General features: G+C 42.2%; 1 protein-coding gene across 1 annotated transcript in view; it reads left to right on the forward strand.

Annotated features, from left to right (window-relative positions):
- Positions 1 to 228: 228 nt before the first annotated feature.
- Positions 229 to 24,450, forward strand: part of LOC121517357 (IQ motif and SEC7 domain-containing protein 1-like) — a 209,187-nt gene continuing 184,965 nt past the window's right edge. The window contains 1 exon segment of the mRNA XM_041799057.1: positions 229 to 553. Within this exon segment, the coding sequence (XP_041654991.1) occupies positions 315 to 553 (239 nt within the window). The 5' untranslated portion in view covers positions 229 to 314.

Consider the following 24,450-nt stretch of genomic DNA (forward strand, 5'->3'; position numbering starts at 1 on the left):
ACCTGCGATTGGATCGGCAGCCTGTTGCTCCACCACCACCCGCTCCCCCACCTGAACCCCCCCTTCCTCCTCCTCCACCACCACCTCCACCAACTCAGACATCATCCTCATCGATTTCTACCAAGAACCATCACCAGTACCACAACAGCCAGTACCAAGCTCCTCCCCAGCCTCCGACCTCCATCGCCCTCCACCACAGCCACCACAGCCATCATCAGCACCACCACCACTCCTCCACCCACCACTCCTACAACAGCACCAACAGCACCAGTATCCCCGTTCCTGCTCCCGCTCCGTCCTCCGCCCCAACCTCCATGTCTATCCCTACTCCGATCCCAGCTCCAATCTCCTCTTCAGCACCAGTTCCGCCTCCACCTCCTCCGATCCCGCCCAGGGATCAGCCAAGAGCCCACAGCCGGCTGACGCGAGCTCCGTCCACCAGCACCGGCACCAACACCAACTTTGTGGAGAAAGAAAAGGAGAGGCTGGAGCGCCTGCATCGAGCCAACGCTTCCAACAACCACCATGCCCACACGCTCCACCACCACAAATCGTAAGTAACAGTTCAAGGTATTCTTACCACAGTCGAAGCCAAAGGTAGCACCAGAGCAGGGCACAGCTGAACCTGACAGTGGGCCTAAACAAAGGGTCTGGATCTTGTTTCCAACCAGCTTCATAGTCACAGGATGTCATACTTTCATTAATCTACACTCAGTAGCTCATCATGATTTACCTCGGGTGGACTCCAGTCAAGGTGTAGAACATTTCAGCAATGATCCAGAGAAATGAGAGGAACCTGAGCTAAATTTGAAATGTTTGAATACTTAAATCAGTTTAATACTAAAGTTTTTTCTTTTCATTTAGTTTGTGAAACTCTCTGGCACTGTAAATTTGTCATGATAGGGTACTGAGTGTTGATAAATGAGGGAAAAAAATTTTTTTTTTTGGCTGTAGCATCAGGCTGCAACATAACAAATTAGGAAAAAGTGAAGGGGATCTGAATACTGAATACTGTACTTCATATAAATGGCTCTAAATCATGAGTTTCAATATGGCATCCTTTCCCTAAATACACGTCATCAAACTTGGCTCCCCATCTACCGTCCCACTGTCTGTTTTGCCCGAACTCGTGTTAATCTTTGGCTTTGATGGCTACTAACTTTGCTGCTTCTCTCACGCAGGTTCTGTGCTAGTCAGAAGTTTGTGCCCACATGCATAATATGAGCTGGAAACATTTTGCTGGCAAGGCAAAGCTGTTCTGCTGATTTGTTGTTGGACTGGAAGAGGTGACTTTTCAAAGTTTAATGTTGGAGCGTTCCTCTGAAGTTGAGGGGGCAGCTGATGCCCGTGTGCGCTCTCTCTGTAGTGAGATTTGTGGGTGTATAGGGCTGATAAATATTCATCCTTTTATCAGCTAATAGGGCTACAGAGTGGAAGGCTGAAGTGGGAATTTACATTTTGCAGAAGAGCAGGAGTGCACGGGACTCCAGAGACAGACGAACTAAACGATAACAGGATCCCTCGCTCTGATAATTGGACGAGCAAAGACTGGATGGTGTTATGTAACAGATAGTTCAGCTAAGCAGCAGTAGGATTGGTAAGTCTTGATGAATTCATAATGAAAATGAGTTTTGTTTTATGTAAAAGCTGCACGAATCACCATGGTTAACACTGAACAGGAGGTTAAGATGACCGCTAAATCAGGATTTTACCATTTTTGAGCTCTTTTTTCATCATAGTGTTTTTACAGCTTGCTTCTTTGATTTAAACAACCTCCAAGCCCACATAACAAATACAAATGATTCCAAAAATAGGAAACAAAACCACAGATCCACAGCTTGTTTGCACAGTTTTGCTGGCCAGTTTTTCGACATAAGTTTTTCTGTAAAGCAAATTGAATATACATTTATTTTCTGCAGAATTCAGGTCAAAAAGGGACTACACAAACTACCTTAAAGCAAAAACTTGCTAACCGAGGAGGCCATAGACTTGGCAGGCTTTCTCTGTTCTTCCTGCCGACAACGCCAAAATACAGCATTAAAAACTTAAGGAGTTGAGTTGCGCCTCTTATGAATCAGTTTTGCTCATTGTTAGACAAACATTCATCACGAGATCATATATTTAACAATTTATGGCTTCATATGCTGATATTATGAGTGTTCAAAGGCTCAAAATTAGAGTCAGGTTTCATTGTCAAGTATGCATGCACATGCCAGGAGTATGACTTGGTGTTTGGTGCAAAGAAAATAAACAATAAGAGAAGAATGAAATAGTCATAGGCTATGATAACAGTGTTTCTGCTTATAAGTAACTTTAGTTTTTTTCATATTAACTTTCATATTAGACCATATATGCTGGAAATTTAGTGTTCTTAACATCTAAGGTTCCTATAGGTTATTCTAGCCAAAAAAATGAACAGGCCCTTGGGATTTTTTGTTTAAATCTCATAATCATTTCCTGACAAGTTTACCAAGAGCCAAGGTTCATAGAGGAGAGCTGCTGTTAACTGGTGTGACTGGTGTGAGCATTCAGTCCAAGGCTACTCGGTTGAGTGCTCCACCAGAGGAAGTAGGGTAGACATCAGGAACGAGGCAGTTAGGAGTTAGGCGAGTCTCCTCGCCACCAGCTTACACACTATCAGTTTCCTCTGTCGGTAATACTGATAGAGACGACAGTTGATAGTCTTACCCAAGGGATGGAAAGCTGGTCCAATACCACTGTTGCAGGGGTATGAACTGGGAATCTAACAAGTCCCAGGCCCAGATCTGAGTACGCATGACCCTAGTCTGGGTCATCATGTCAGTATAGATGCAAGCAAATAGGTTGCATAAATAGGAAAAAAGACCGCAGATCTACAAGTTATTTCATACAGTTTACTTGCCAGTTTTTCTATTTAAGCTGTGTTGTTAGGTGAATTGAATTTTCATTTATTTGCCACAGAATTCAGTTCCAACAGTGACTAAACAAACTAACTCAAAGCAAAAATTTGTTGACCCAGGTAGTAATTTTCATTTGTGCTGTCCATCTGAGGCCATAGACTTGGCAGGCTTTCTCAGTTCTTCCTGCCGACAATGCCAAATTATGGTGTTAAGAACTGAAGGAATTGGGTTGAACCTCTTATGGATCAGATTTGAGGGGAAAAATCTGAGTTACGATGCAGGCACATAGGTTCCAAAATAGGAAACAAAACCACAGGTCTACAAGTTGCTTTGTACAGTTTTTTGCCATGTAAATTTTGTTGATAGGGGAATTGAATTTGCATTTATTTGCAACAGAGTTCAGGTCTAAAATGGACTACAAAAAACCTCACTCAAAGCCAAAATTCACTGACCCAGGTGGCCACAGAATTGGAAGGCTTTCTCTGTTCTTCCTGCCGACAATGCCAATATATGGAGATGAGAACAGAAGGAATGACTGCCGTCAAGACTTGAATTCATTAAACCTCTTACTCTGATTGCACAAAATGCACAACACACATTCTAATCCCCAATGTTGACTGTCCTTTCATGGCAACTTTTGGAAACTAGAAGGGGCGAGGGTTTCCTCACCATTACCTCTGCCTACTGTTTGAAACTGTGTTTATACACTGGAGTGCTCAGATGCAGGGCAATGTTACTGATGTGAAAGACGACCAGCAGGGGAGGGGTTAGGAGTTGCTCTCCAGCACATTATGAAATAATCATGACTAATGTGAAAGTCTCTCAAATAGGATGAGATAAAAATATAATGGTAAAACAAAAAGGAATGGAATATAAATAACACAAAGCTTATGAGAAGAGGCTTCAGCAGAGCTGCATAAGGAGTGTTAGTTATGCTGTTTAATCCTCAACTATCGGTTTTTTACAGAGACGGCAGTGCTGTTTTATGCAGAAGCAAAGCTAAAAATCATTCTTACGTATGAAGACTTCTGGTTCAGTGAAACCAGAATATTATAGGAAAAGTTTAAAAAACAACAGCAAGAGAGACAGCTGGATATTTAAGTTTAGAAAAGTTAAATATATTTGCTTTATTGATAGCTTAGTCATTAAAGATAGATATACGTATTGTTTCATGATCTCTATCATCAGACATTGTATTGTGGCATCTATATCATATTGTAGCCTCTATAACTGGATTTCTATCAAATCGTGGCCTCTGCATCCATGTGTTCATGGACCTTGCTTTGTGCACTGGTGCACAGTCATGTTGGAACAGGAAGGGGCCATCCCCAAACTGTTCCCACAAAGTTTGGAGCATGGAATTGTCCAAAATCTCTTGGTATGCTGAAGCATTCAGAGTTCCTTTCACTGGAACTGAGGGGCCAAGCCCAGCTCCTGAAAAACACAAGCCCACACCATAATCCCCCCTCCACCAAACTTTACACTTGGCACAATGCAGTCAGACAAGTACTGTTCTCCTGGCAACCGCTGAACCCAGACTCATCCATCAGATTGCCAAATGGAGACGCGTGATTGGTCACTCCAGAGAACGTGTCTCCACTGCTCTAGAGTCCAGTGGCGGTGTGCTTTATACCACTGCATCGATGCTTTGCATTGCACTTGGTGATGTATGGCTTGGATGCAGCTGCTCGGCCATGGAAACCCATTCCGTGAAGCTCTCTACACACTGTTCTTGAGCTAATCTGAAGGCCACATGAAGTTTGGAGGTCTGTAGCGATTGACTCTGCAGGAAGTTGTCAATCTCTGCACACTATGCGCCTCAGCATCCGCTGACCCCACTCTGTCATTTTACGTGGCCTACCACTTGGTGGCTGAGTTGCTGTCATTCCCAATCGCTTCCACTTTGTTATAATACCACTGACAGCTGACTGTGGAATATTTGTTAGTGAGGAAATTTCACCACTGGACTTGTTGCACAGGTGGCGTCCTATCACAGTACCACACTGGAATTCACTGAGCTCCTGAGAGCGACCCATTCTTTCACAAATGTTTGTAGAAACAGTCTGCATGTCTAGGTGCTTGATTTTATACACCTGTGGCCATGGAAGTGATTGGAACACCTGATTTACATTATTTGGATGGGTGAGTGAATACTTTTGGCAATATAGGGTTATTGTATAATGGCCTCTTTATCATGATATATATGGTATTGTGGCCTCAGTAGCTGGATATGTCACATTGTGGCCTCTGTATACTGACAGTATTTCATAGCCTCTATTTCCTGGTACGCATCTTATACTTGGCTCTGTTTTAGCAGATGAAAGTATTGTGGCCTCTGTATCCTGATAGCATCCTATTGTGGTGTCTGTATCCTGACAGTATTGTATTGTGAGGCTGTGGGAAATACCCACCCCTTTTCAGAACGGCTCGATTCTTCATCAGTTCACAGGATTATATGATCTCCCATTGTGTCATCCTTTTTGTTTCTGCTCATATGCCGTTGTATTTTTGTTGCTCTGAATACATTTTCAGTCAGAACTCTGTTGGCAGGCCAGAATTGGGTTTGTTGCCTGGCAACACTATCTCAGGAGCATCCTATCAGGAAGTGCTGAGAGCCCTGGAGCCTCGCTGCCATCTTTGGCGCTTGTCTTTGTAGGCAGCAGGATGCAGGGCTGCAGCTGTCCCATGCTTCTACGGGGCAGGTTCTTTGTCACTGGTAGCACCGAGATTCTGTCCGTGGGAGGGGCTGGTCATGGCGATCACTGTTGCTATGCAACTGTGGGAAAGCTGTGTGAAGGGCGACACTGTTGCTAACAGTCGAAATGTTTTTTAACCTCGCTGGGTGCTGGGGGGTGTTTAAAGCTTTGCTGAGCTCGCTCTGCTGTTGGGAGCAGAGAGCATCGCCTCGCTGATGGAGCTGCAGAGATGAAGGCTGGGGGAACGCAGTGATGACTCATGGAGACAGATTTAATAGTACTACTGCTCACAGTATAAGCTCTCAGCCAAAAGGAGACAGGTACATAATGTGACTCAGACAGTCGGATTTATCCTCAGGGATTTAAATGCAGAAAAAAAAAATCCCCCCAGCCCTGAGTCATGGGACGTTCAGGTACGGCAGATAGGGAGAGAAAGCTGACCTAAAGCCTGCACATGACGTAACTGTTGGAGAACGATGATGAGCTCTGACAGTGGTGACGATAAGGCTGATTCGTTATGAAATCACACGGTACAATCGCCAGCCTGCTGCCTCCTCAGCTGACTGAGTGTGAGCCAATAAATCCCACACTGCACTGGGGCAGATTACAGCACGGAGGCATGTTGCAGAGCCTCTGCTCTGGTTTTCAGACTGATTTCTTATACAGCATGATGCAGCAAAATGCAAAACGCCCTGACACAAATTTATCTTGCATCCCTGTGCTGCACCTCAGGATGAAACACAAAATAACAGCACAGACATGCTGAAGCATTAGATACTGGAGGACAAGATGGAGCAGTGCAAACGTTTCGTCTTCTGTGAAAAAGTTCATGTTTTATGTGTCCTTATATCTTACGAAAACAGTCACTAAATAGTTACAAGATGCACTGATAAACACTGAGCATAAACCACAAGACTAAAGAACTTTGTTGAAAAACTTTATTGAAGATCAAGACCTGGACAGCAGTTTCCTCAGGCTGGGCTGTCATGAAAAACTTTTGAGAATGACAGCAACAGTCAACATCACAGCAGAAAAGTTAAATACATTAACCCTTAGCTTTCATTTCTTCTGGAATCATGTGGATTCAACAGGGACTGTAATGATATTGTATTCAAATACTCTAATATGGGGTTGCCCCCTTTTGCAGCTATAACAGCCTCTATTCTTCTTGAAGGCTTCCCAAAAGATTCTGGAGTGTTTTTGTGGGAATTTGAGCCCATTCATTCTGTACAGCATTTATGACGTAAGGCACTGATGTTGGAGGAGAAGGCCTCTGTTCCAGGTCATCCCAAAGGTGCTGGATGGAGTTGAGGTCTGGACTGTGTGTGGGCCAGTGAAGTTCTTCCACATCAAACCATGTCTTTCTAGTCCTTCTTTGTGCACTGGTGCACAGTCATGTTGGAACAGAAAAGGGCCTTCCCCAAACTGTTGCCACACAGTTGGAAGCATAGCATTGTCCAGAATGTCTCTGTATGCTGAAGCATTAAGATTGGCCTTACTGGAGATAAGGGGTCTAGCCCAAAGCCTGAAAAATAGCCCTGTACCATTATCCCTCCTCCACCAAACTTCACAGTCAGGCAGGTAACGTTCTCCCAGGATCCACCAAACCCAGACTCCCCCATCTGACTGCCTAATAGTGAAGCGTGATTGGTCACTTCACAGAACACGTTTCCACAGCTCTACTGCCTATCGTCGGTGTGTTTTACATCACTCCATCTGCCACTTGGCATTGGACTTGGTGATGTGAGGCTTGCATGCAGCCGCTTAGAAACCCATTCATGAAGCTCCTGCTGCACAGTGTTAATTTTGGCAGCTATTTTTAATTTTAGTCTTAGTTTTAGTATTCAAACGAAATGCATTTTAGTTTTAGTCACATTTTAGTCATTTCTATCCTTTTTAGTTTTAGGTGGCTTTCACACTAGGGGCCCGGTCCCAGATCTGAGTGCAGTTGAGCCCAAAGTCCGGTTCGTTTTGGTAGTGTGAATGCAAACAAACCATGCCTGGGCACCGAGCCCGGGCCCACTTGGGATGGTGGTCTCGGGCGTGATTCAAGTGGACTCTGGCTCAGATGAGATGTGAATGCAACCGTGCCAGGATACGGGAAAGAGCGTCAAATCAGCTTTATGATGTCATTGTAGAAAAATAAACTTCTTTACATGGAAGTTTTCACATTTTTTCCTCAATAAATGATGGAAATCATCAGAATCCAGTCAATAAATGGTCTGTTGTGACTCACCTTATAGATGAACACAAGTTGGAGTCAGTGAGAGGAGGTGCAAAGGCAATAAAAGTCCTGTCAACTCAAAAACCGCTGTTTCTGCTCTGTGCAAGCCCATTTAATCCTCTGAGTTATAGCAGATGTGCAGATACGAAGAGCAAAATTGCTGGCATCTTAAAAAGTGGTTTTAAATCATCCATGGCTGCAGGATGGACTTTTTGCTGGGTTATACCAAAAACAATCTTTTCTCAGGTCATGACCCGAGTGGTTGCCATAGTAGCCTCTTCTTCTTTCTCCTCCTTTGCGGGGTTGTAAACCAGCTACGTGCATGGTCCCGGACATGGTTCGATGTTGCTAGTGTAAAACCAAGCCAGCGGCAGGGATGGGGAAGAATCGCACAGTGGAGCAGTTTGAAACAACTGGGCCTAATGTGAAAAAGCCCTAAGTCTAGTTTTAGTCAATGAAAACTCAAGACAATTTAGTCTGATGTAAGTCCATACAAAGTCTTCACATTTTAGTCTTTACTTTTAGTCCAAGCAATTTTTCTCTTGCCTAAATCTGGTACCAAGTCATGGTAGTGTGTTCTCTGCACTCCGCTAAACCTGGGGTCCCTGCTTTCTACAGCTGAGAGGCAGAATAGATGCAGATGCATTGTTTTTTAACGGATTTACCTACAGTGGAGAAATATCACAGATTTTGAATGTCCAACAAAAACTAAATTAAATTGTAGTCTAGTTTTAGACATCTTGACAAAAACTAAACTTAGTTTTTGTCAGTTTTAGTCATCACAGATTTTTTTTTTGTTAGTCTTAGTCTAGTTTTTGACATGGAAAAAGGACTGTTCATGAATTTTTTTAGGCATAGTTTTAGTTGACCAAATTAACACTGCTGCTGCACAGTTTTAGTGCTTACAGTGACACCAGTGGAAGTTTAGAACTCTGAACGCTTTGACGACTTTTACGTACCATGCTCCTTAGCGGTCGTTGACTCAGCTCTGTGACTCTGTGTGGTCTTCTTCTTTTGCTGTTATTCCTAAACTTTTCCACTTTCTAATAAAATCACTTACAGTTGACTTTGGAACATCCAGCAGGGATGAAATGTCATGAACTGTTGTATTGCAAAGGTGGCATCCATCCAAATATTTGCAAATGGTGTCTGCAGGGCTCAGTGCATGATTTTATACATCTATGGGTCTGATTGAAACAGCTGAATTCGATAAGTAACAGGTGTGGCCAAATACTTTTGTCCATTGTGTGCATTCTATTCTTCAGGATGCTGCTTGTTCATCCAGTCCAAGCAGCTATGCAGCCCTGAACTATTCAGTTGATAGAGGCATAGAAGTCATAAAATATGCATCCTTCCTCCTCAGAGACTCAGAGCTGCAGCTCTGCTCTGAAATTTGCATGTGAATCAAACAGAAACACACTGATCTTGTTGGGTCCTAAATCCTGTCATAATTCCAGTCCCCTCGGTGCAAAGCCAGCAGGAAGTTGTCTTTAAGCAGGCTAAGCACAGATATATGGATTGGTTTGTGGAGACGGAGGAATGACGTGTCTGCTGAACAATGGTGTCAGCTTCACAGCAGCAGCCAGAAAAAAAACACTTAAAGTGAAGTGAAAGTAAATAAGAAATGAAAAACAAAACTGTGAACCTCAATGAGTTCATGAAAGATTCAGGCAAGAGGGCTGGAGAGGAAAGTGAACGCACCATAGATCGTTTGCTCTGGTCTGAATAATTGACCACCAGTGTGTTCCATTGTTGCATAATTACCTCCAGGGATGTTCACAAGCCGACCAAAATGTGTGATGTGTGAGGATAAAGCTCTCTGATTGGTCCGAATTTCTAGTAGAAGTAAACAGACGTGTTGACTCATGTCTGGCTGTGGCAGCTTGGAAAACACTTCACAGTTTCAGAGGGACAAACAGCTTCATGGATCGGTGTCAGCTCTGCTCATCGTTGTTTATATTGTTTGGATTTATCACGGTAGGAAAACTACTGGATAGAAACGAGGCACAACTGCAGTTCCAAAAAGATGTTTGAAACCAGAGCCTGGGTAAAAATGTGCAGTTTCAGGCAGTCTCTGATCAGCTGTTTGGTCCACCCCCAGGGTTTGATTGACAGCTTTCACACAAACCACACTGACTCAGCAGATGGACTGAAGTTTGTTTTTAACTGAACCAAACAGGTGAGGTGATAAAACAGGAGGGAACGTTTCTGCAGAGACTAAAGTGTCTGAGTGTCAGATCTGCTCTTACTCATATCCTTGATAGGAGACTGACAGGAAGCTTTTCTCACTGCTGTGATCATTAGTGGGGTTGAAATTAATCATGTTCACGATGCATTGTGATGCAGGCGTGGATGATTCTGCTGATTCTGTTGATGCAGACAGACATTGCTTGTGTATTTCCCCCTTGCAGCTAGACCTACTGTAAACACTCATAAATGGCTGTTTTAACTTTCAACTGGTTCAACCACTTTTACAGTTGAACTAGTCACTCATGACTCCACTCAACAGTGATGGAAAGTCCAGCTCTTTTTAGTGATCTGGGTCATTTGGCTCAGCTGACAGGAAGAGCTGGCTCTCTCTGCTCCCAAATGGCTCTTCATTTGGGCACCAGTTTGGTTTTATTTGACCTGTCAACTTTAGCAATAATATCATTTCTATTATCTGGCAAAAATGGAGGGAAAAAATCCCCAACCTCCCCAGCTTCATGAACATTCCATCCTTTGTCTATGATGATGTCACCCTTTAAAGTCCAGAAGATATTCAATCTTATCCAACAGTTACCAACATTGGCCCACTATTTGGCAAAGATGGAAGGGCAAATGTACCTAACATCCCCAGCTTCATGAACATTCCTTCCTCTGTCTTTGATTTTGTCACCCTTTATAGCCCATAAAACATTCAATCTTTTCTGAAATTTACCAACATTTGCCTTCTGTTTGGCGCAAAGGAGGGAAAGGCCCCCGACATCAGCAGCATCATGAAAATCCCATCCTCTGTCATTAAATCTTATGTCACCCTTTGTGGTCTATTAAATATTCCAACCTATTCCAATAGTTTTCAGCTAGGCCTTAGTTTATGGCAAAAATGGAGGGAAAAAATTCCCAACATCCCCAGCTTTATGAACATTCCTTCCTCTGTCTTTAATGATGTCACCCTTTATAGTCCATAAAATATTCCATCTTTTCCAAAAGTTTTGCACTATGGCCTACAATTTGGCAAAACTGGAGGGAAAAACATCTCCAACATCCCCAGCTTCATAAACATTCCTTCCTCTTTTTTTGATTATGTCACCCTTTATAGTCCATAAAACATTCCATCTTTTCCGAAAGTTACCAAAATTGGCCTTCTATTTGGCAAAAATGGAGGGAAAGGCCCTCGACATCATCAGCATCATGAACATTCCATCCTCTGTAATTAAATCTGATGTCACACTTTATAGTCTATAAAACATTACATCCTATTCCAATAGTTGCCATTTATGGCCTACTATCTGGCAAAATTGGAGGGAAAAAAATCCCCAACCTCCCCCCCTTCATGAACATTCCATCCTCTGTCTGTGATTATGTCACCCTATGTAGTACCTAAAACATTCCATCTTTTCCGAATGGTACCAACAATGGTCTTCTATTTGGCAAAAATTGAGGGAAAGGCCCGCCAACATCCCCGGGGTCATGTACATTCCATCCTCTGTTTTTCATGATGTCACCCTTTGTGGTCTGTAAAACATTCCATCCTATTCCAATAGTTTCCAGCTATGGCTTAGTATATGGCAAAAATGGAGAAAAAGAAATCTCAACATCCCCACCTTCATGAACATTCCTTCCTCTGTCTTTGATGATGTCAGCCTTTAAAGTCCTTAAAATATTCCATCTTTTCCAGAAGTTTCACACTATGGCCTACAATCTGGCAAAAATGGAAGGACAAAGGCCTGTAACATCCCCAGCGTCATGTACATTCCATGGCCTTGTATTTGGCAAAATTGAGGGACAATGGCCCCCAACATCCCCACCTTGATGAACATTCTGTCCTATGTCTTTCATCCTTTTCTTTAAAGACGAGGTGATGATGATTTTATAAAATCTTTTCAAACATTCCATCCTTTAAACTAACTACATTCTTGCAGCTACTGTTTCAGACTGTGTAGACTAGTGTGCTCTAGTTCCAGTAAAAACAGACCCCTCTCTCATTCATCCTGAAGATGTTTCTTTTTCATCAGAGAAATGGTCAGACTTCTTCATCACTGCTGAGATGAGATGAGCACATGTGACTGTAATGATGCCATAACCATCATTAGACATCAGCGCTGTGACATCTTATTGATCCAGGAGAGAAACGCCGTGTTGGCGATGAAGAGGGAGAGCGGTGTTATTCCGCAGCGTGGGCGGGGAGGAGGCACACGAGTCAGATCAGTAGGATTCACATGGTTGAAGAGAAGTGAGGAAAAAAAGCAGATTGTGTCTCTGTATTCTTCACTTCTCTCCTGGTTTTTACCCCTTTACCTTCAGCCTGCTGTCAGTTACTCTACATTTACTCTAACCAGTAAAGTTAGTATGCTTACAAGCCAGGATGACTGAGCTAGGATGACCACAGACGAGACATGAGTGCCCTAATAATGCCTCATGAATGCTACAGTGTAGATGTAACATAGAAGCAGAAACGGGGCTTTAGGCTGGCTGCACGCTGGATGATTTTGGCTCTGTTTACCCCACTGTGGATCCTGATTTAAGACCAAAAGTTAAAATCATTACTCATCAGCATACATTTAGTAGCTGGGTAACTAATCAGATGTCACCCACTCATGCCATTGTAGTTCAGCACAGTAAACAGGTTAAACATTATCTTTCCTCTTCTAGTATAATGTCTGTAATAACAGCAACATACAGTAAGTGTGCTCACTTTGTAAAGCGTCCAATGTTGTCATCCGATATCCACCAATGTTGTCGAATATGACAAGAAGAGACCCTTATTTCAAAAACTTAAATAATTTTTCAACCATAGGTCATTTTGCTGAGCTGTCTGGCTCCGCCCCTGACTCCACCCCTCTCAGGAAATGGATGTGGCTTAATGGATGTGGCTCTTCTGATCCTCCTCTCAGCTGGAAGGGGGAACTTTCTTCCAAGCGGGGAGGGCCAACTGAACTTGGGGGCGGGGCTAACTCCCCACATGGCATCATGAGGGGAAACTCTGAGAATGGCTCGTTTCAGCACACTTTTTCTGAAAGTTGGAGAAATAGGGAGTCGAGGGAGTGGAGGTTTGTGGTTCCTGGGGTGATTGTAGAAAGGCCAGGGGCACGTATTTTTTGGAAAAGCCTGAAAAGTGATCTTTACATAATATGGGACCTTTAAGGATTAAATCCAAACCAGTAACTCTGACACTGAACAGCTTTTTATCCATTTTTAATTATTTCCACTGCTGGTTTAGCATCAGCCACCACATTTCCAGTGGCTCAGTCAGGATCACTCTTGTCATGCATTTTACCATTTTATTGCAAAATGGATCTACAGTTCTACTTGGCAGAGAAGGCTCTGCTCAAAAGATGCTCCCTGGGTAAGTCAAGCAGCATGCTTTGACTTTCCAGGGAGAAACCCCCACATAGATACATTTATGGCAATACAATAAGATTAGTTCACAAGCAATTAATATATAGTAGCATAACTCAATATGAGGGTGCAACAAGCTTTGAGGTATAATGGAGGAGGCTGAGGTGGAGGTGGTGAAGCTTTGCTAGCAGCAGCAGCAGTGTGGTGCATCAGCATTAATGCAAGCAGGGATTAGTGAGAAGTACGTCATATTTAAATACATGTTGAGAGAAAGAGCTGGAAGGCAATCATTTGGCTGTCAGCTGATCACAGCTGGGTGTATGACTGTCCTGCGTGAACTAACGCTAAGCTTCATTTGTCACAGCTGTCACAGTTGTGACAACCATTGCAGGAAAACAATGCATTGGCAGTTTTCAGGCCCCTCGGGGCATCCACAGCACGGTCAGAGGCTCATAGCAACCCTATGACCTGCTTGGACCGTGCTTACTCGACACATCCACCCCTTACTCTGCTCTTAAGGTGTGGACCTTGCTACTTTTTTAAACAGATTATTTGCCCTTGGTGTTATGCAAGGACATCCAGAGCATCACTGGAGTTATGTCAATACTCCTTCCCTGCCCTTCTTCAGCCTCATATTTTAATCCAAACACATCTTAAAGTTCCACACACTAATGTACATCCCTCACCTCATGTGGCCCAACCTTGTTTCAAACAGGCCCGCTCTCCTGGTTTACCCCCCGTTTCATCTGAATTGTTGAATTTGTGAAAGGAAGATCAGAGAACGTCAGCGCTGACTATAAAATCGACCTTCAATAAACCACCGAGTCAGCACTTCCGCAAACTTCAACAACACAAAAACACACAAATATTTGAAACAAAGAAGTGTGGGAATAAGCAAAAATGTAAAATATCATAAAGAAGATGTCTGATAGAGGTTTTTGTTTCTGTCTTGGACACACTGAGATGCTGGCTGAGCAGTGATGCTTGGCGGGAGACTGTTTCCACGACGATGAGCTGATGTGGTAACATCACACGGACACACAAACCCACACCTGGAGCAGCGATGCTGCTGACAGAGCTCATTTACACTCCTGTTATCGTCATCAGCACACAGAGGACGAGAAGTCAGCCGCTGTTTACAGAAACGAGGTCAGAGCGAGCGAGAGAGAGAGAGAGAGAGAGAGAGAGAGATGGAGAGTGAGCAAGCAGGTCTGGTGTCCAAATTACCCCCCATCCCTGTGGTGGCTACATCTGATGCTGTAAGCAGAAAGACATGAACATACAGTGCTGTGAAAAGTACTCGCCCTTTTCCTGATTTCTTATTTTATGCATATTTTTAAAACCTAGATGTTTCAGATCATCAAACTAATTTTAATAGTAGACAAAGATAACCTGAGTAAATACAAAAGTCAGCTTTTAAATGATGATTTCAAAGCCATCTAAACCTACCTGGCTCTATGTGAAAAAGTCATTGCCCTTTTGTTAAATCATGAATTAACTGTGATTAACCACACTTTTTGGAAAGCTGGGTTCAGTTTCAATATCCACACTCAGGTCTGATTACGGCAAGCCCTGCTGAATCCAGAAATCCCTAAATAGAACCTGTCTGACCAAGTGTTATTAGGCTAAAAGACCTAAAGAAACAACACCTCATGGTGCCACCCAAAGAAATCAAGAACAGATGAAAACAAAGTCATTGACATCTATCAGTCTGGAAAGAGTTTGCAAAGACATTTCTGAGGCTTTGGGACTCCAGCCATTCAAGGTGAGAGCCATTACCCACAAATGGGGAAAACTTGGAACAGTAGTGGACCTTCCCAGGAGTGGCCAGCCAACCAAAATGACTCCAAGACGCATGACGCATGGACAACTCATCCAGGAGGTCCCAGAAGAACCCAGAACAACATCTAAAGACCTGTAGGCCTCACTGACTCAGTTAAGGTCAGAGTTCATGATTCAACAATCAGAAAGAGACTGGGCAACAATGGCATCATGGGAGAGTTCCAAGGCCAAAACCACCTCTGTCCAAAAAGAACACAAAGGCTCGACTCACATTTGACTAAAAAAAAAAATCCTGATGTTCCCAAGAACTTTTAGGAAAATATTCCATCATACCAACGGTCAATCATGGTGGTGGTAGTGTGATGGTCTAAGGATTCTTGACAACTTGCCGTAACTGATAAAACTGTGAATTCTGCTCTCTACCAGAAAATCTTGAAGAAGGATGTACGGCCATCAGTTCATGACGTTAAGATCAAGCTCACCTGGGCAGTGATCCCAAACACACCAGCAAGTCCACCTCTGAGTAGACTAAAACAACAACAAAGGTCCTCTATGCTAATTTTAATCTGCTAAATTACAGTCCATATAAGAAACAACTACATGGTCATAGTTATTCATTCCAAAGAGTCACAGGACGATTGGTTTCCCTGCACTTCTCCATAGGTCAATAGACCGTATTGACATCACCTCTCTCGCTCTCTCTCGTTGATCGCCCTCTCAGCAGATGAACGTCAAGATTAAACACGTCTGGATCAATAAGTTAGAACCTATCAGGGCCTATCAGCTTGTTTATTGATCAGTTTTAATCCATGACTGTGAAGTTTACATCAGACCTACTGTAGATCATCATTAGTGTGACTCCTGAAACATGTGAAGGAAACTTAAAGGAGGATAGCATAAAAAACATCTTTATTTTCATGAAATTATTTACTCTAATATCATAAAATAATCAATAGTTTTGTCCATAAAGCCCCCCCCCCCCCCATGGCTGTAGACAAACAGGTATTTCAGTATCTCCTTTTTAACTCCGACCCTTGGCCAGTACACACAGAGTTAAAAAAAAAAACAGAATTATTCTTTTTTTTTTCATATTCTAAATGAATCTCAGACTGAGAGGATAGAGCAGTCATTACTTAAGAGCTTTGTGGAGTTGTTGCTTTTTCAAGAATTTTTATCAGTTAATTGGAAATTCACAACAACCCTGATGTCAGTACTGTCAGAATTTACCTTTAAATAACGTGCAATGTTGTCAGGATTTCACATTGCCCTGAGCGTGAAAAGCTTTAATTTAAGATATCACTTCTTCAATGCATCTCTGGTATGACCATTTATTTAACCACAATGATTTAACTACAACATTAAGATCAAAGGATTGAATTGTACTTGTTGTATGTCTGAAGGTTGTGTGTCTGATGGTTGTGTGTCTGATGGTTGTGTGTCTGATGGTTATGTGTCTGAAGGTTGTGTGTCTGATGGTTGTGTGTCTGATGGTTGTATGTCTGATGGTTGTATGTCTGACGGTTGTGTCTGATGGTTGTGTGTCTGATGGTTGTGTCTGATGGTTGTTTGTCTGATGGTTGTGTCTGATGGTTGTTTGTCTGATGGTTGTGTGTCTGATGGTTGTGTGGCTGATTGTTGTATGTCTGATGGTTGTATGTCTGATGGTTGTTTGTCTGATGGTTGTATGTCTGATGGTTGTGTGGCTGATTGTTGTATGTCTGATGGTTGTATGTCTGATGGTTGTTTGTCTGATGGTTGTATGTCTGATGGTTGTGTCTGATGGTTGTTTGTCTGATGGTTGTGTCTGATGGTTGTTTGTCTGATGGTTGTGTGTCTGATGGTTGTATGTCTGATGGTTGTGTCTGATGGTTGTGTGTCTGATGGTTGTGTGTCTGATGGTTGTGTCTGATGGTTGTGTGTCTAATGGTTGTGTGTCTGATGGTTGTGTGTCTGATGGTTGTGTCTGATGGTTGTTTGTCTGAAGGTTGTGTGTCTGATGGTTGTTTGTCTGATGGTTGTATGTCTGATGGTTGTGTCTGATGGTTGTGTGTCTGATGGTTATGTGTCTGCTGGTTATGTGTCTGATGGTTGTGTGTCTGATGGTTGTGTGTCAAATGGTTGTACGTCTGCTGGTTGTGTGTCTGATGGTTTTTGTGTCTGATGTGTTTGATGTTTTTTTTGTCTGATGGTTGCATGACTGATGGTTGTGTGTGTGATGGTTTTTGTATCTGATGGTTGTGTGTCTGATGGTTGTGTGTCTGATGGTTTTTGTGTCTTATGGTTGTGTGTGTGATGGTTGTGTGTGTGATGGTTTTTGTATCTGATGGTTGTGTGTCTGATGGTTGTGTGTCTGATGGTCGTGTGTCTGATGGTTGTGTGTCTGATGGTTGTGTGTCTGATGGTTGTGTCTGATGGTTGTTTGTCTGATGGTTGTGTGTCTGATGGTTGTGTGTCTGATGGTTGTGTGTCCGAGGGTTGTGTGTCTGATGGTTGTGTCTGATGGTTGTGTGTCTGATGGTTGTGTGTCTGATGGTCGTGTGTCTGATGGTTGTGTCTGATGGTTGTATGTCTGATGGTTGTGTGTCTGATTTTGTGTCTGATGGTTGTGTGTCTGATGGTTGTGTGTCTGATGGTTGTTTGTCTGATGGTTGTGTGTCTGATGGTTGTTTGTCTGATGGTTGTGTGTCTGATGGTTGTGTGTCTGATGGTTGTATGTCTGATGGTTGTGTCTGATGGTTGTGTGTCAAATGGTTGTATGTCTGCTGGTTGTGTGTGTGATGGTTGTATGTCTGATGGTTGTGTCTGATGGTTGTGTGTCAAATGGTTGTATGTCTGCTGGTTGTGTGTCTGATGGTCTTGTGTCTAATGGTTGTGTGTCCGATGTTTTTCGTGTCTGATGGTTGTGTGTCTGATGGTTTTTGTATATGATGGTTGTATGTCTGATGGTTTTTGTGTCTGATGGTTTTGTGTCTGGTGGTTTTTGTGTCTGATGGTTGTGTGTGTGATGGTTGTGTGTGTGATGGTTTTTGTGTCTGATGGTTGTGTGTGTGATGGTTGTGTGTGTGATGGTTTTTGTATATGATGGTTGTATGTCTGATGGTTGTGTGTCTGATGGTTGTGTGTCTGATGGTTTTTGTGTCTGATGGTTGCATGACTGATGGTTGTGTGTGTGATGGTTTTTGTATCTGATGGTTGTGTGTCTGATGGTTGTGTGTCTGATGGTCGTGTGTCTGATGGTTGTGTGTCTGATGGTTGTGTGTCTGATGGTTTTTGTGTCTGACGGTTGTGTGTCTGATGGTTGTGTGTCTGATGGTTGTGTCTGATGGTTGTGTGTCTGATGGTTTTTGTGTCTGATGGTTGTGTGTCTGATGGTTGTGTCTGATGGTTGTGTGTCTGATGGTTGTGTGTCTGATGGTTGTGTGTCTGATGGTTTTTGTATCTGACGGTTGTGTGTCTGATGGTTGTGTGTCTGATGGTTGTGTCTGAGGGTTGTGTGTCTGATGGTTGTGTCTGATGGTTGTGTGTCTGATGGTTTTTGTGTCTGATGGTTGTGTGTCTGATGGTTGTGTGTCTGATGGTTGTGTGTCTGATGGTTTTTGTGTCTTATGGTTGTGTGTCTGGTGGTTTTTGTGTCTGATGGTTGTGTCTGGTGGTTTTTGTGTCTGATGGTGTAGCCCAGCATTTAAACAGAAGTAAATACATAAGTGTTTCAGATGTATTTGGTGAAAGTTTTCAGCAATGGTTTGGTGATTTCCTCTCAATGAGCAGCTGGTGAGTCCGAGAATGAGACCACTATGAATGATCTTTTAATCGTCGTAATCAATAATTCAAATTTCTTTTAACTGTTGGACATAATTCCCTTCATCATTTCCTGATGGTTTTATGTGCTGCAATCACAAAACCTCAAATCTCCTGATAGTTCTTGTCCCCTCTGGCTTTCCGTAGTCCCCCTACAGCGGTTTAATTAGACGATCTATGAGTGTAGATGATATCTGTCTTGTTGATGAATGCTGCAATCATTCTCCAGCTGACCTGGACGTTCACACAGATGCTGGGACTGTATCATACTCTGGTTCATGTCTGTCTCTTCGTTATATTTGGAAATGTGGATGAGACACTGAGCCTGCTGGTGGCTGCTGAAGGTGGAGCGGGTCGACAGGAATTGGGGGGGGGGGGTGCTCCGGGAGGAGGGATAAATGCTGCGTTGTTATAGCAACAACTGGGTAGGCAGAGGAGGAGGAGGAGAGTGCTGCTGGTTTCATAACAGACTCTCTCTCACCGCAGCTCCTCTGCAGCTCTTCATCCTCTCTCTCTTTCCCCCGCCCGCTCGCTCAAACGCATTTACATGTTTATTCCCTGTGTGATGTCACTGTGATGCAGAGTGACATCACCAGCAGGCAGACGCATCCCGCCACTCACACAGGAGAGCGTTCAGCTCAGAGATCAGCAGATTGATGATGGATGTCGACTGTGGGTGAATCCCTCTGACGTCTGTTTGAGCTACAACATTCGTATTCGTGGTCTTTTGACGATAATTTTTAAAATAAAGGTCAGAATGTAGATCAATCCAATCAGGCATAAGTCTTTAGATTAAAATGAATCTGCTTGATTTAGTATTTTTAGGGTTGGGATTTGAGAATAGAAGGATTTACAGGCCTGTAGCGAGCCAGTGGAACCGCTCATACTGCAGCCACCCATAGAAGCGATTGAAATAGTTTAGCTACGTATCTGGGGCTGTCTTCTTGTCAAATTCAAAGTGAGTGGAAAGTTGACACAGAAAACTATAGATTTAATCAGGACTGGGATGTCTTTGTCATCCATCATATGAACTAATAATGTCTGAGAGGTTGATTTCTGTAAAAGCAGATTAAATGTTGTCATCCTTGATTCAGAAATACAAGGATTATTCATGTGTTTGATTTCACCGTCTGAGTACAGCTTTGTCATATACAACAAGAAGAATCACCTGTTATTCATAGTTAAATAACTATAGATCCATAAATCATAGACTATTGTTTTTTTCCTCTGGACGCCCTCATTTTTGCCATTCTAATGATGCTATCCACACCTTTGTAGCTCTCACAGAACATTTTCTAGCAAGCCTGGACCTTGGGTGACTATCCGCGGTCTTTAAAGAATAAATCCACACCAGTAACTGAGATACTGAACGCCTTTAATGCATTCATAATCAATTTTTCGATCAATCCTGCAGCTAGCGGGTTAGCCCACCGCTATCCAGTCTGTATCATAGAATGCATTGTGACTGGGCTGTGACAACCAATGGCAGGCTGTTCTGTGATCACATGATGCTTTGCTGAACAGAGCGGGTGCACAGACTTCGAGACAAAAAAAGACAGTCTGAATGACTCATGAAAGAGAGAAAGAGACACAGAGAGGCTGTGACGTGTCCTTTGGAATCACTGCAGTCAACTTCCACAAAAATGCAAGGACTTTTTTCATAAAAATGTGAATATTTTACGGAATTTTGTCACAGATATTTTTTTAATGCTTTAGTCTCGAAGAGATGGGAGAACAAAATTGTGCAAAAAGAAAACATTAGTCAATGATGTTTACAGTGTTTGACCCCTAGAGCTCACGTGGCATGGATCCGTGTTGCAGGCACAGGCCTTTATAAATTGCTTGGTAACTTTTGAACCGTAAGTCGTAGACACTAACTTATTTTTTCCATGAAAGCTCTGTGTTGTGCCTTTCTAAATACATTCTTCATGCATTCATAGCTCTTAGAGAACATTTTCTTGTGAGCCTTGAACTTGGCTGACCCTCTGGGGTCTCTGAGGATGACGTTGTCATATACAACAAGAAGTGACATTGTTTAGAAAATGTTAATAACTTTTGAACCATAAGTCATAGACACATACTCTTTTTCCCCTCTGAAAGCCAACCATTTTGCTGTTAGTTTGCTACCTTGATGTCTCTGTAGCCCCTAAGGACGCTGTCCTAGTGAACCCGGAACTTTGGTGACGTTTCGGGGTCTTTGAAAATTAAATCCACGAAATTAGATCCCATAATAAGCATCTTTTTGTCCATTTTTAATTTTTTTCATTTTCCATTTTCGATCATTTACTTTGGCTTTCTTCAGATGGTTGAATCATATTTGTTTGGGGAATATTAACATATAATGCATTGTGGGAGAGGCTGTCCTTTAATAGCAATATATTGCGTCTCTACTGCTTAAAGGAATGGCACAAATCAATCTAACTGCAAAAAAGTGCGTGGACTTTTTTTTGTATATATGTAGATATTTTGAAAACCGTTAGTCACAGAATGTTTAATTTTTCACTGTTTTGTCTCCAAGAGATGAGGGAACAAGTCTCTGCAAAGAAAATGCTTCATCACTAATGTTTACTGTGTGTTATCAGTAAAAATCTTTGAGTTTCAAATTCTGATTTGTTTTTTTCTTTTGTATTTAGAGTCCAATAACTTTTTAAAAAATCAAGTGACATTACTGTAGTAGATATGTTCTTAAAGCCCAGGTTATCCTGAAAAAAGAGATCCATAGAACTTGACTGTGCACCACAGGGTTGATGTTTTACAAGATTTTTAAGACAAAGAATCCAGACGAGACATGATAGAAAACAAAAAGCTGTGAGCTCTAAGGGTTAATACATAAAATTCTCTGACTTTTAATTTTCTATTAGTTTTTTCTTTTCTCTTTATAGCCCGATAACCATTTTTAAAATTAAGTGAAATTACGACAGCACACATATTCTTGAAGTCCAGGTTGTCCTGAAAAAAAGGATGTTTAGGACCTTACTGTGCAGCACAGGGTTGTTGTTTTACAAGCTTTTTAAGACAAAAAGTCCAGACCAGACATAATGGTTAGGAAATAAATTAGGGCTCAGAGTTAACAGCTGTAGGGATATAAGACAACAGATAGCCTGACATCTTCAACATCTTTTATCCTTTGTACATGATCTGAATTTAATCATCCTTTTGGGGCCAGATGGAAAACTTTGGGAGGCCTGATATGGCCCCCAAGCCGCCAGTTGAAGCTCATAGCTGTACAGTCTTAAAAGGACAACACTCTGGCTAACACCATTGCTATTGCAAAGCACCTTATACGGCCCAACTTGAAAAATACCGGAATGTCCCTTTAAAAACTCTTTATAATTAATTCTACACTTAACAGAGAGTCAGTGCAGGTTGCAAAACTGGAGTTATGTATTAAATTTTCTCGGCCCTGGTCAGGATCAGGCAGCTGCAAGTGATCATCCCTTTTCTGTCAATTAAATACAAAAAAACCCAAAACAAACACACCTGAGATTTCACTCAAATCTCAGGTGAGAAGAGAGCGCTGTAGAGTTTGATCTTGTTCGTTCACTGGCTCAGTGAAACATCAGTTCAGACATGCCCTCTCTGGGTCCATGCAGCACTCCTTTCTAAAGAATAATAAGGCCTAAACCCTGAGATAGAGACTTTAGTCCGTAAATAGAGTTGTTTAAAAAGCATGTCTTTATGAGCTCTCTCACCTTTGTTGTACCTATAAATCTATTTTAAACCGTCTGATTTGTGATCGTTTGGTTCCATAAAAGGCGATTAAAGAGTGGAGCGCTGTAGTAAATCTGATTTCTGGCAGCAGATCTCACAGATGGCATCAGAATATTCTGGCAGCCGTCGATGTAAAGATGTGAGTTTGTTTTCACAGTGCGTCTGTCCGACACTGAAAGTGTTATATCCCACAAACCCACCGCCCCTTATCAACCAATCAGAGCATCCCATTACAAACCAGGACAGCAGTCATGAGAGGAGGGAGTCTACCACTGGCTACCCTAGAAATAAACATTATACTTCAGCTGACTTTCACTTTCAGTTTGATTTTGGCTCAGCCAAGGATTATTATATCACCTGTACTTAAACGGTGTGGTGAGGCTCACAGGTGCAGCCTGAGGCGCGTCTTGGTCTAGTGTGGGAATTTGTACATTATCACTAAAGCTAAACAATCACTTCAGGTACTGTAATATTTTAAAGAGGCTGGTTCCAGGTGCACCTCGGTGGATAAAAGATTGCCAGACTGTGCTGTTCGCCATGTTGTGGCTGTTTTTTGTTGGTTTTGTCACGTGGTTGAAGGAGCGCCCCCTCTCTTCCTTTACAGCACAGTGTGTGCTCTGCCCCTCCCATACTAACAGCTCTCACTTTAATTTAAGTGAGGAGCAGAGGGAGCCACAGCACAAAATGTGCCTGATTGGAAGGTTTGTTGTAGTATTTCCAACCGTAGCTCTCTGAGAATCTGTCATGTTGAATCTAAATATGTTGTGTAACTAAAACATCTCAACATGAATTAAACCAAATCGTGACCTGGCAACGCTGTACATTTTTCTGATGAAATATGAAGATGGCATCAAAATAAGCATTCCCTTCAATACAATAATTCATATTGAATTTGCAATATGAGTCAAAATCATCACAATTAGATATTTTTTTCAAAATTGTTCAGCCCTTGTGTTTTTTTAAACATGTTTTGGTTATAATATAGAATATCAAATCACAGTTGCAATATTGAAGAAAATAATCGCAATTAGATTATTTTCCTAAATCATTCAGCTCTAATCACCAGTGGGAGATGTTTTTATCCCACCCCTGATCGTTAAACATTTTTATTTCTATGTTACTATCAGTTTCCTTTGAATTCCCAAACACCATAAATTTAGTTTTTCTTAACATTTAAACACATTTTTTGACTTTAAACCACATTTTGAGAATTTCCATCTCCCCTTCTACGCCACATACAAAAGTTCCTTGAAACTTTTACCAGAGCAAAAATAGGTTTGCATCATCTGCAAAAATGACAGGAACACTGCAAATACCATTGATTATAAAGTATGAACAGTCTTGACCCAATCACCGATACCTGGGGTACTCCACATGTAATCCTCCTGAATCCTGACACAGTTTCGGTCAGTCTTTATTCGTGCACAATTCATACCCAAAGTTATCCAAACACACTTTGCAAGATGGCGGTCTAGACCTCTTTGACCCACTAATCACTATCAGCTCAAGCAGCGTCACAGTTATGATGGGACGTGTCCCAGAATTTTATACTGTATATTGACCACATCGCACAGGTCACGTCCCACTTTATGGATGAAAAACTAAAGATTGCATCTTCAGATTCCTACTGATAAAATCTTATTTCCACCTGTGAATGTTCAGATAACTGCAGATATCAGAGCCCTGGTTCTCAAAGATGTGGCGAGGATCTCTGGCAGTTCTTATTCTGCTGTGGGAATTTCTACTACCGGACATTATTACTACAAATAGACAACAACTGAAGTGACTGCAACGTGTTTTAAAGAGGCTGTTTGGATAT

The sequence above is a fragment of the Cheilinus undulatus genome, linkage group 11, assembly GCF_018320785.1.
Source record: "Cheilinus undulatus linkage group 11, ASM1832078v1, whole genome shotgun sequence".
NCBI classification, from domain to species: Eukaryota; Metazoa; Chordata; class Actinopteri; order Labriformes; family Labridae; genus Cheilinus; species Cheilinus undulatus.